Consider the following 13,487-nt stretch of genomic DNA (forward strand, 5'->3'; position numbering starts at 1 on the left):
TCGGAAAATTTTATAGCCTGCTCTCAAACTTTGTGTGTCGGAAATTCCTATGGAAAATGTGTGATGGAGCCTACACACGGTCGGAGTTTCCGACAACGCGGTCCTATCACACATTTCCGTCGGAAAATCCTATCGTGTGTACAGGGCATAAGACAGCTATGTCTTACTGTATATAGCTGTGTATGTGTTAATTACAGCTTGCACTATTGATCACTATAAACAACAGGATTTTATTTTTCAACAAAGCAGATAAAGATAGACAGGTAAATATGTGAGAAGAAGCTCAAGGGTATATTAACACCTCAGCGTTTTGTTGTCTTATGCTTTCAAAAGTAATCACGTTTGCTACATCTTTGGAACAGTCTCTTTCAAAATGCACCTTCCATAAGTAATACATTCAAAATGCATCTAAACCCCAACATGCAGAGATGTAAATGTAGCTTAAAGCTTCACTTGCTAAAAAATTAAAATGTACAATATATATATTTATTTGTAAAACATTTTGAAAACCATTTATAATTTTCTTTCCACTTCACAATTATGTGCCACTTTGTGTTGGTCTATCACATAAAATCCCAATAAAATACCTTTACCCTTTTGGTTGTAACATGACAAAATTTCAAGGGGTATGAATACTTTTTGAAAGCACTGTAAGTACAAGGCAAACAAACTAAAGTCCAAATTCAGTTCCAACAAAAACTTCTGTGTTACTGCTATTGACAGACTACACAATATATGTAATTTTGCCTATATATATATATGCAACATTTTTTGTTATTTATTTAACATTTATTGTTACCTCACTTAAATTAAATTACATTTTATTTTCTAGGGTTTTTTTTCCTATCCTGGCCATTATAACCAAAAATATATTATTTGCAAAACCGCTATAAATTACTTGAAGGGTTCACTGTCACCTTTCCCATTAAGGGTGACATATTTGAAGCCAGGTTGGCAAAATAATAAAGTTAGTGAGTTGCATCCCTTTTTCTTGCGTTGTGCTTGTTGAAAGTCTTGGTATAAGCATCAATATGGGATGCATTCCATAGTAAACTGTTGACACATGAAGAATAACCTTAATGCCATTGGGAAACGTGAACATTTCCAGATTGGTAGAACAGATACTACAATAGCCAGTAGTTAGTGCAATATGTATAACAAATTAAAACATAGGCAAAATTACATATATTGTGTAGTCTGTCAATAGCAGTAACACAGAAGTTTTTGTTGGAACTGAATTTGGACTTTAGTTTGTTTGCCTTGTACTTACAGTGCTTTCAAAAAGTATTCATACCCCTTGAAATTTTGTCATGTTACAACCAAAAGGGTAAAGGTATTTTATTGGGATTTTATGTGATAGACCAACACAAAGTGGCACATAATTGTGAAGTGGAAAGAAAATTATAAATGGTTTTCAAAATGTTTTACAAATAAATATTTGAAAAGTGTGGTGTACATTTATATTCAGCCCCCTTTACTCTGATACCCCTAGCTAAAATCGAGTGGAACCAATTGCCTTCAGAAGTCACTGAATTAGTGAATAGAGGCCACCTGTGTGTAATTAAATCTCAGTATAAATACAGCTGTTCTGTGAAGCCCTCATAGGTGTGTTGGTGAACCTTAGTGAACAAACAGCATCATGAAGGCCAAGGAACACACCAGACAGGTCAGGGATACAGTTGTGGAGAAGTTTAAAGCAGGCTTAGGTTATAAAAAAATATCCCAAGCTTTGAACATCTCATGGAGCACTGTTCAATCCATCATCTGAAAATGGAAAGAGTATGGCACAAGACATGGCCATCCACCTAAACTGACAGGCCGGGCAAGGAGAGCATTAATCAAAGAAGCAGCCAAGAGGCCCATGGTAACTCTGGAGGAGCTGCAGAGATCCACAGCTCAGGTGGGAGAATCTGTCCACAGGACAACTATTAGTCGTGCACTCCACAAATCTGGCCTTTATGGAAGAGTGGCAAGAAGAAAGCCATTGTTGAAAGAAAGCCATAAGAAGCCCAATTTGCAGTTTGTGAGAAGCCATGTGGGGGACCCAGCAAACATGTGGAAGAAGGTGCAAAACGCTATGTGTGGCAGGAAACTAACACAGCACATCACCCTGAACACACCATCCCCACTGTGAAACATGGTGGTGGCAGCATCATGTTGTGGGGATACTTTTCTTCAGCAGGGACAGGGAAGCTGGTCAGAGCTGAAGTAGAAGAGTCTGCAAAAGACTTGAGACTGGGGCAGAGATTCACTTTCCAGCAGGACAATGACCCTAAGCGTACAGCCAGAGCTACAATGGAGTGGTTTAGATCAGTGATGGCGAACCTTGGCACCCCAGATGTTTTGGAACTACATTTCCCATGATGCTCAACCACACTGCAGAGTGCATGAGCATCATGGGAAATGTTGTTCCAAAACATCTGAGGTGCCAAGGTTCGCCATCACTGGTTTAGATCAAAGCATATTCATGTGTTAGAATGGCCCAGTCAAAGTCCAGACATGGCAAGCCTTGAAAATTGCTGTTCACAGACACTTTCCATCCAATCTGACAGAGCTTGAGCTATTTTGCAAAGAAGAATAGGCAAAAATGTCACTCTCTTGATGTGCAAAGCAGGTAGAGACATCCCCAAAAAGACTTGCAGCTGTAATTGCAGTGAAAGGAGGTTCTACGAAGTATTGACTCAGGGGGGCTGAATACAAATGTACACCACACTTTTCACATATTTATTTGTAAAGAATTTTGAAAAACATTTATCATTTTCCTTCCACTTCACAATTATGTGCCACTTTGTGTTGGTCTATCACATAAAATCCCAATAAAATACATTTACATTTTTGGTTGTAACATGACAAAATGTGGAACATTTCAAGGGGTATGAATACTTTATCAGGGCACTGTATAGTCCATCTAAGACTACCCTGTTCAGAGGGTGACAACGCTGCTGTTTAATTTCACTGCAGAAAGAATAGTGTTGTCATCTTATTACAGGAAAGGGAAAACTGAACAGGTAATAAAACTACATTACATGGGGGGACACAATAAAACAAAACTGCTGTGTTAATGCTAGTTATAGTGTTTATACATTTTTCTTTTTCCTCTAGTTCCGTTTAAATTATTTTCAAAACTTGCTATTTTACTATCCTTTAAATTATCAGATTTGTCATTTTCATAAATATAATGTAGTATATGCACAGCACAATACATTTCTTACAGCATTTATATATGATTTTCCATAGTTCCTTTTAATACTATAAACTATATTTAAAACCATCCCTGTGTTTCCCTGAGGGTCCTTTTACCATAGGTTGAGAAATCCTGGTGTAGACACATGAAATATTGTTAAACACCACAACTGCCTTAGAACCTGAAGTCACAGCTTTCCGTTCGATTTTTAAACGAAGTGCACTTGTCATCAAAACTATGAGATGACCTGTCTTCCTTTTAATAACAGCTTCCCATTATTATAGTGTTCAGTTATGCGTGTGTAAATTTTGTGTGACAGTGCAAGGTTTGGTATAACGTCATTCTGATTGTTTTCAGGTATTCAGTGAAAAAACATCACATGTCTCCTGCTGGATACAGAGCACCAGTTTTTAAACGGCTGCCGTGGGTCATCAGAGCCACAGCTTACAAAAATGGAGACAACGGCACACCCATTAAAGTGTCCGCACCAACAATTCCACTGGTAATTACAGAGGTGTCATAGTTATACATGTTTATGTGCCCCATTTCAATGTAGTTCTCTTGTATAAGAAGGTCAAAATTGCATGGAATCATTTTATATTTCTTGTATGTCATTAATTAATACATTAGCAATTACATATTTAATTATATTTTTATTTGAATATTTAAAATAAAATTTGTGGCTTGAAACAGAAGCTATTTGGATACCATAGAGTCAAATCTATCCATCTTTAAAAGAGAAATAATGTGAATCTAAAGACGATTACCTATTTTTTTTCTCTCTGAATGGGTAGAGTCCAGCAAAGCCATTAAATGAGATTGTAAAATATTTGAAACCCAAACCAAAGACAACGCCATTGCATTTTTTAGACCCTAGTTAGAGCATAAATGATAAAACAATGGTATAACAGCCACACCTTATGTTACACTGACCACGTCCTCATTTTACATATCAAAAAGGACATACAATTTCCCATGAGACTTTAAAAGGCAGACATCATTGTAAATATAGTAAAAAAAAAAAAAGTACAAAAGCTTTATTTAGAATTAAGTGACACATAAAAAATATGAAATACAGTAGCTGGTATATGTCACATGATAATATGATATTCCCCAATGGGGACTTTCTTTGGGTATTCATCTTGACATGCTGTATTCTTTATAAGTACCATATACCAGCCACTGTATTTTATATTTTGTGTGTCACTTAATTGTAAATAAAGCTTTTCTACTTTTTTTTTTTTACTATATCGGCCATGATTACTGCCTTGTAATGTCCTATAGGAATTTGAATGTCTTTTTTTGATAGTTGGAACATAAATACATAAGAATACAGCATGTCAAGATAAAAAAACCAAAGAAAGTCCCCATTAGGAAATATTACATTACCATGTGATATCACATGATAATATGATATTCCCCAATGGGGACTTTCTTTGGGTATTTATCCTGACATGCTGTATTCTTATGTGTTTATGTTCCAACTATCAAAAAAGACATTCAGATTCCTATAGGACATTACAAGGCAGTAATCATGGCCGATATAGTAAAAAAAAAGTAGAAAAGCTTTATTTACAATTAAGTGACACATAAAAATATACAGTGACTAGTATATGGTATTTATAAAGAATACAGCATGTCAGGATGAATACACTGTATTTCATATTTTTTATGATAATATTATATTTTCCAATGGGGACTTTCTTTGAGTTTTTATCTTGTCACTTTAATACAAAAACTCCTCATAGTAAACCAAATGAATAGTAATATAATTATATAGGTTGGCTCTGGATGCTTAAGAGCACAAAAAGCGTTTACCTTCATTTTCTTCACTTTTGTAAAAAGGTCAGGCAATACATATGCCTGTATGTGTTTATGCTCCAACTATCAAAAAGAACAAATTCCTATGGGACATTACAAGACAGTAATCATGGTAGGTATAGTAAAAAAAAGTACAAAAGCCTTATTTACGTTTAAGTGACACATAAAAATATAACATTGTGCTCTTAAAAATAAAGAGCCAACTTGTATAATTATAATATTATTCATTTTTTTTTTTACTATCAGGAGTTTTTCATATTAATGTGTCAAGATAAAAACTCAAAGAAAATCCCCATTGGGAAATTTCATATTATCATGTGCTGTCACATGATAATATGATATTCCCCAATGGGGACTTTCTTTGGGTATTTATCTTGAAATGCTGTATTCTTTATAAATACCATATACCAGCCACTGTATTTTATATTTTGTGTGTCACTTAATTGTAAATAAAGCTTGTGTACTTTTTTTTTTTTTTTTACTGTATCTTCCATGATTACTGCCTTGTAATGTCCCACAGGAAATTGTATGTCTTTTTTGGTAGTTAGAGCATAAACACATACAGGCATATATGTATTGCTTGACCTTTTTACAAAAGTGAAGAAAATCAAGATAAACGCATTTTGTGATTTTAAATCAGAGCCAACCTATATAATTATATTATTATTTATTTTATTACTATCAGGAGTCTTTGTATTTTTACTACTAGCCTTTTTATTTTTACTACCAGGCTTCCAATGTTTTCATACAAGTGTTTTTAAGTATTCTATTGTCCTTAGAACTTAGAGCTAAAGTGAAGACATGAAAAAAAAAAAAAGCACACAAATAGAAAAAGATATATACATGACACATGCACACTTTAATTCCCTAAACCCACAGTAGGTTTGTTTGTTAGTTTAGCCATGTCCATGACAGATTTATTTAAAAATTCAGAGTGCAGTTCCTGAATGCCAAAGGTAATTTTGTTGAAGGCTATAATTGCTCAATTCCTTATTGGATAAAAAAAAAACTTCACGCAAAAATGAATTATAACCATTTGCTGTGGGTTACTGTTCTTTTTCCATGCTTTAGTGAATAATTCTAAAATGATAAATATGTGAACTTGTCGGTAACAGAATGGCATTTTCTCTTACCTTGTATGCCGCAGTTACTGGAGAGATGCACCGAGAAATTAAAGCTAAACATGGCCGCCCGGCGTATATTCCTGTCAGACGGCAATGAAGCTATTGAACCCAAAGACATTCCCCGCGATGCTGATATTTATATTTCCTCTGGAGAGTCTTTCATAGATCCTCTGAAAAATGTTAAAGGTACAGAAAAATGTGTATGGCTTTAGGGTCTACAATTAAGACTGATTTCACTCTGTCTTTTGCTTGGTTTAACAAAACTAATGTTTACTCATTTACAGCTCAGTAAGAGTATAATGTGCCTAATGAAAGACAAATCCACTGACAGGCTCGTTTATTGCCCTTCATTAGCATCCGTGCCTAATTTAATATAGATCTGAAAAGACATTAGGGAGCCTGCAGGAGGTTAAATGGTGAAAAATATAATAAATTAAATCACAGATTATTGAATTTGCTGTTTAGTTCCAGTGACACCTAACAGACACAACCCATTAGGCATGTAACACCAGATTCAGAAACATTTCAAAGTAAGGTAATTAATGTATTAACTTATGAACGTCAACAAGTACAACAAAACCTAAAATCTAATTCTATAATAACAAGCATTTTTATTTTTTTAGTCCCATGGCTGTGGAACCATAGCTGTGTAAATCATACTTTAATTACATTTTAAGAATCCGATTGATTCTGAGAGTAGCCTCTTTTAAGGCAGTATACGTGAAATGAACACATAGACATTTTGTCCTTTTGCTTTTATTTACCATGCATTACAAATGTGATTGTGCAACAGATTAAATAGTTCTAACCATTCGATAAAATCAGAAATAATATAAACAAATTCATAATATATTAGTTTGATATCTTTGTATGAGATGAGATGGGCATTGAATTTAGTGAAGTCTGTTACTGAACAGCATATAACTACTATAGCTATAATGTTATTGGATATGAATGATTGCTGTTCTGTTGAGATATTTATATATTTATGGTCAAAGTCCTTCAACCGAGACAAATATGGAACCACATAAAGACGCCACAAGACTTACAACACAACATAGACCTGAGGTGTGCCCTGGTTGGCTGGTTGGTATTCCAAGAAAGGTTGAACAGAGAAGAGGGTGACCAACTCGTCTAGGAGGAAAGCCGTGCCACGTCCAATAAAGCATACACACAAGACAATAGATTCCCCTGAGTGGACTTTCCCGGCACTTGCACAAAAATAAAAAAAGAGTGTGGAAGTAGACACTATTGTACATAAAAGAATATATATTTTATTTAGTTAGAGAATACAAATATTAAAAACAAAGTGGATATCTTAAGTAACATAATAGTACTACTTAGTAAACATAATGGACATCAAGCAATAGACAAAGATGAAGGGAACCTGAAGACTCTTTTCAAGGCCGACGCGTTTCGGGGTATTTAATATTTGTAGGGTCCTTCTTCAGGGGCATAGTTGAAAAGAGGGGTTCATCTAAACTAATTGAGAAAACGAAAACAAAAATCAAATATTGGTAGAACTACCACTGGATATCCGTTAGGAGGTTTAAATGATCCAATGATCACCTACCTGAAAGGATTTCATTAAATGCTTGTGAAGAGGAGATTTTTGTTAAAAAAGAAAACCACAAAGAAAAGGCAGGATGTGGAGGTGAGCCGTTATAGTATAGCAAGTATAGGTGCTGTTGTTAGGTGGTAAGAGCTACAGGTTGGTATGCAGCAATCTCCATAGAGGAGTGTGACAATACACCCATCCCGCCCGACCCGGGTGTGCATAAGCCAAAGCAATATACTGAGGTCACAGGGGGCGCCCCTAAAAAATAAAAAATTGAGGTACCTTAGAAGGAATCCAATATGAATGATTTTATGAAAGAAATGACGAACAAACTAGTGTAGAAAATCTTATGCAATAAAATGCATATTGTAAGTACTGCATATATAAGCAGCATATTTCAAGGCTCAATGCAGCAGAGAGATATACTAGATGCAGATTAATAAATATGGTCTAGCTTGAAATGCTTAGGGTAATGGGTGTATATATATCTATTTGTTTTAAAGAAATTGTTGCATAAAAAATAATAATAATAGATTCAGATATATACCCATGAGTACATGATATGCATAGATCATAGAGAATTCTATAGTTGCATGTCAGAGAGCTGAGGTCATGTTATCAAATGTGGCATAATAATATAAGGCAAATATGTAAAAGACAATTATATTGCTAGAATAGCCATATATATATGTTCCCGATAGCTTGCAGGAAGTGAGACCAAAGCAGGCTAGAAAGCGGTAAAGAAAGCAAAAGCAATACAACAGTGTGGTTGTGTATATGTAAACAATGGGAGGAGAGGTATACTGCAGTTATAACAATGATCCTTAGATGAAAGGATGGTAAAGAAAAATAGATAAATACCTTGAGTAGATAGTGTATAGGTACGGCTGACCACGCAACCCAGCATCCGGCATGTACAGCGCCTTGACTGGGAATGAGTGGGGCCGGTTTAAATAATGGACGGGCTCCAATTAGCCGGCGTCGGAACGACGCACAGCTGTGTTATGGAGACCGTCAGCTGAGACGCCACATACAGACTCCCCGAGGCGAGGATGCGCGGCGCCACCCCTACCGCGCATGTGCGAGCGTAATGGCGTTGGAGCGACGTTGCGCACACCCGCCCCACCGACACGGAAGTGCCTATCCGGCGAACTGGGCATGCTCGCCGGAGTGGCAACATGGAGGCAATGGGCGTGGATGGAAAAACGCCCAAGTACCTCCCCAAGCGCCGCCCTAGGAAAAATCCTGGGCGGCTTTCCGTGCCGGGCAATCGCTCTGGCCACACGCGCCTCGGGGGGGGGGGCGGGGAGAGGGGGAACTAGCCACAAAGAAGGGAGCATATGAGAGTGTATATCTAATAAATGGAACAAAAATAGCCAAACCAGAACCAGGCATAGCTAGGTAAGAGTAATAAAGTTTAAAGAGCAACACAAAGGGGTTTTGATCCAGAAAGATGGGATATACAATCGGGACTCATCACTGCCTGATCAGAGTGGTTTCTTAAAAATGAATGGGGACTGGGGGATGATAAAGAAAATGAGTTTTTGAAGAGGGCAGACACGATCGAATATTAAGCAGTATATTGACAATAAGTACATCAGGAAATACCCTTCATAAGAGTAGTAACAGAACAAGCATAATAGTCCCTTCATACAAACATTGTAATATGCAGAAACATAACAAAAATGGATAATAGAAAATTAAACATTGGGCAACAAAAGACCTAGCCAAGATTGAGGGTACATGAATGATGAAATAAAGTGTGTACCAGTAACCAACAAATACTATATTGACAAAAGGAAGGTTCCGGTAAGGAACCCCCCAAGCTGATTGTGTGAGTCAAATACATGGTCCCCTATAGTACCAACTGAAAAAATTGATAAAGGATTAAATAGTTTAAATAAGGATTATCGGTGGGTGGATATTCCTTATCGGTTAAGGGGGAGGGAGGGGGGGGGGCAAAAAATAATAACACCCCGTGTCCCCACGTACTTCAAATTGCATAAACATACATGTAGATAAATGACATATCGGCATCTAAGGCCGATGATACGGATATGCCTGCAGGGGTGGAAAAAGGGGGAAGGAGAGGGGGGCATGTATAAGGTCAGACGCACAGCTTGGTGTACAAAGTAAAATAACAAAAGCAAGAACAACCGGATAATATAACCAACCGTTGTAAAAACGAGAATAGAATAGGTATCACAATATAGAGGAAAAGAAGGAGAGGGAGAAGTAGCATCCTACTGATGTGGGTTAGAAGGTGGTGGATTAAAGAAGAGAAGGGGAGGGGGGGGGGAGTGCAACTGTGGTTGCTTTTACATAGGAAAGACTAAACTAGAGTTTTGGCGAAGAGCATACAGGCATGAAAACAGCTGACCCTGATCTTCCTCTGGGTCGACATGTGGCACTGGTACACAGTGGCAAATTTCCCCTTATCAAATTCTTAATCTTGGATCGTATACATCCTAGCCCCAGAGGGGGCGACTGGAATAAAATTTTACTCCAGAGAGAACTTAAATGGATCCATTTATTAAAGGCCACTACACCCCCAGGCCTCAATGAGGCTGTCTGTTTTAAACCATTCTTAGAAGGCTTTAATTCAGGTGGAATGGAAAAGTAATCTCATGACTACTAAAATGTATATCCCTTTTTCTCCCCCCCCCTCCCCCCTTTTTTTTTTTTTTTCCCCCCTCCCCTTCTCTTCTTTAATCCACCACCTTCTAACCCACATCAGTAGGATGCTACTTCTCCCTCTCCTTCTTTTCCTCTATATTGTGATAACTATTCTATTCTCGTTTTTCCAACGGTTGGTTATATTATCCGGTTGTTCTTGCTTTTGTTATTTTACTTTGTACACCAAGCTGTGCGTCTGACCTTATACATGCCCCCCTCTCCTTCCCCCTTTTTCCACCCCTGCAGGCATATCCGTATCATCGGCCTTAGATGCCGATATGTCATTTATCTACATGTATGTTTATGCAATTTGAAGTACGTGGGGACACGGGGTGTTATTATTTTTTGCCCCCCCCCTCTTTCCCCCTTAACCGATAAGGAATATCCACCCACCGATAATCCTTATTTAAACTATTTAATCCTTTATCAATTTTTTCAGTTGGTACTATAGGGGACCATGTATTTGACTCACACAATCAGCTTGGGGTTCCTTACCGGAACCTTCCTTTTGTCAATATAGTATTTGTTGGTTACTGGTACACACTTTATTTCATCATTCATGTACCCTCAATCTTGGCTAGGTCTTTTGTTGCCCAATGTTTAATTTTCTATTATCCATTTTTGTTATGTTTCTGCATATTACAATGTTTGTATGAAGGGACTATTATGCTTGTTCTGTTACTACTCTTATGAAGGGTATTTCCTGATGTACTTATTGTCAATATACTGCTTAATATTCGATCGTGTCTGCCCTCTTCAAAAACTCATTTTCTTTATCATCCCCCAGTCCCCATTCATTTTTAAGAAACCACTCTGATCAGGCAGTGATGAGTCCCGATTGTATATCCCATCTTTCTGGATCAAAACCCCTTTGTGTTGCTCTTTAAACTTTATTACTCTTACCTAGCTATGCCTGGTTCTGGTTTGGCTATTTTTGTTCCATTTATTAGATATACACTCTCATATGCTCCCTTCTTTGTGGCTAGTTCCCCCTCTCCCCGCCCCCCCCCCCCCCCGAGGCGCGTGTGGCCAGAGCGATTGCCTGGCACGGAAAGCCGCCCAGGATTTTTCCTAGGGCGGCGTTTGGGGAGGTACTTGGGCGTTTTTCCATCCACGCCCATTGCCTCCATGTTGCCACTCCGGCGAGCATGCCCAGTTCGCCGGATAGGCACTTCCGTGTCGGTGGGGCGGGTGTGCGCGACGTCGCTCCAACGCCATTACGCTCGCACATGCGCGGTAGGGGCGGCGCCGCGCATCCTCGCCTCGGGGGGTCTGTATGTGGCGTCTCAGCTGACGGTCTCCGTAACACAGCTGTGCGTCGTTCCGACGCCGGCTAATTGGAGCCCGTCCATTATTTAAACCGGCCCCACTCATTCCCAGTCAAGGCGCTGTACATGCCGGATGCTGGGTTGCGTGGTCAGCCGTACCTATACACTATCTACTCAAGGTATTTATCTATTTTTCTTTACCATCCTTTCATCTAAGGATCATTGTTATAACTGCAGTATACCTCTCCTCCCATTGTTTACATATACACAACCACACTGTTGTATTGCTTTTGCTTTCTTTACCGCTTTCTAGCCTGCTTTGGTCTCACTTCCTGCAAGCTATCGGGAACATATATATATGGCTATTCTAGCAATATAATTGTCTTTTACATATTTGCCTTATATTATTATGCCACATTTGATAACATGACCTCAGCTCTCTGACATGCAACTATAGAATTCTCTATGATCTATGCATATCATGTACTCATGGGTATATATCTGAATCTATTATTATTATTTTTTATGCAACAATTTCTTTAAAACAAATAGATATATATACACCCATTACCCTAAGCATTTCAAGCTAGACCATATTTATTAATCTGCATCTAGTATATCTCTCTGCTGCATTGAGCCTTGAAATATGCTGCTTATATATGCAGTACTTACAATATGCATTTTATCGCATAAGATTTTCTACACTAGTTTGTTCGTCATTTCTTTCATAAAATCATTCATATTGGATTCCTTCTAAGGTACCTCAATTTTTTATTTTTTAGGGGCGCCCCCTGTGACCTCAGTATATCGCTTTGGCTTATGCACACCCGGGTCGGGCGGGATGGGTGTACTGTCACACTCCTCTATGGAGATTGCTGCATATCAACCTGTAGCTCTTACCACCTAACAACAGCACCTATACTTGCTATACTATAACGGCTCACCTCCACATCCTGCCTTTTCTTTGTGGTTTTCTTTTTTAACAAAAATCTCCTCTTCACAAGCATTTAATGAAATCCTTTCAGGTAGGTGATCATTGGATCATTTAAACCTCCTAACGGATATCCAGTGGTAGTTCTACCAATATTTGATTTTTGTTTTCGTTTTCTCAATTAGTTTAGATGAACCCCTCTTTTCAACTATGCCCCTGAAGAAGGACCCTACAAATATTAAATACCCCGAAACGCGTCGGGATTGAAAAGAGTCTTCTGGTTCCCTTCATCATTGTCTATTGCTTGATGTCCATTATGTTTACTAAGTAGTACTATTATGTTACTTAAGATATCCACTTTGTTTTTAATATTTGTATTCTCTAACTAAATAAAATATATATTCTTTTATGTACAATAGTGTCTACTTCCACACTCTTTTTTTATTTTTGTGCAAGTGCCGGGAAAGTCCACTCAGGGGAATCTATTGTCTTGTGTGTATTCCAAGAAAGGGGGCATACCCAAGATAAGTAATGGATAATTGTAGATGAGGAATGCGCAAGGAGGTGCCCTAAAAAAGGGGAACGGGTGGGAGGGTATCGTGCACCAGAACCGACAAGGGATACTGATGGGTGTGCTGCTTAAATGACCCCCCCCCCCGGGCTCTTCTCATAAATTTAGGCCACCATACTGGCCTTCTTATTTATGGTCAAAGTCCTTCAACTGAGACAAATATGGAACCACATAAAGACGCCACAAGACTCACAACACAGCATAGATCTGAGGTGTGCCCTGGTCGGTATGCAAAAATACTAGGATAGGGAAGTAAGACGTTGTGGGTCAACCCCTGGACCAGACTGTTGGCTTTGGACACTGCCAGGTGCAGGACGAAGTGGTCTGCGAGCCAGGTGGTGTCTACATAGGACC

The 13,487-nt window shown here is 38.2% G+C and overlaps 1 protein-coding gene across 1 annotated transcript in view; it reads left to right on the forward strand.

The window, feature by feature from the left end:
- Positions 1-13,487, forward strand: part of DCDC1 (doublecortin domain containing 1) — a 690,767-nt gene that overhangs the window by 73,965 nt on the left and 603,315 nt on the right. Inside the window, exons 4-5 of the mRNA XM_073604506.1 lie at positions 3,542-3,686; positions 6,153-6,315. Coding sequence (XP_073460607.1) covers positions 3,542-3,686; positions 6,153-6,315 — 308 coding nt within the window. The remainder of the gene's footprint in view (positions 1-3,541; positions 3,687-6,152; positions 6,316-13,487) is intronic.

Source organism: Aquarana catesbeiana, linkage group LG11 (genome assembly GCF_042186555.1).
Source record: "Aquarana catesbeiana isolate 2022-GZ linkage group LG11, ASM4218655v1, whole genome shotgun sequence".
In the NCBI taxonomy this organism is placed as follows: Eukaryota; Metazoa; Chordata; class Amphibia; order Anura; family Ranidae; genus Aquarana; species Aquarana catesbeiana.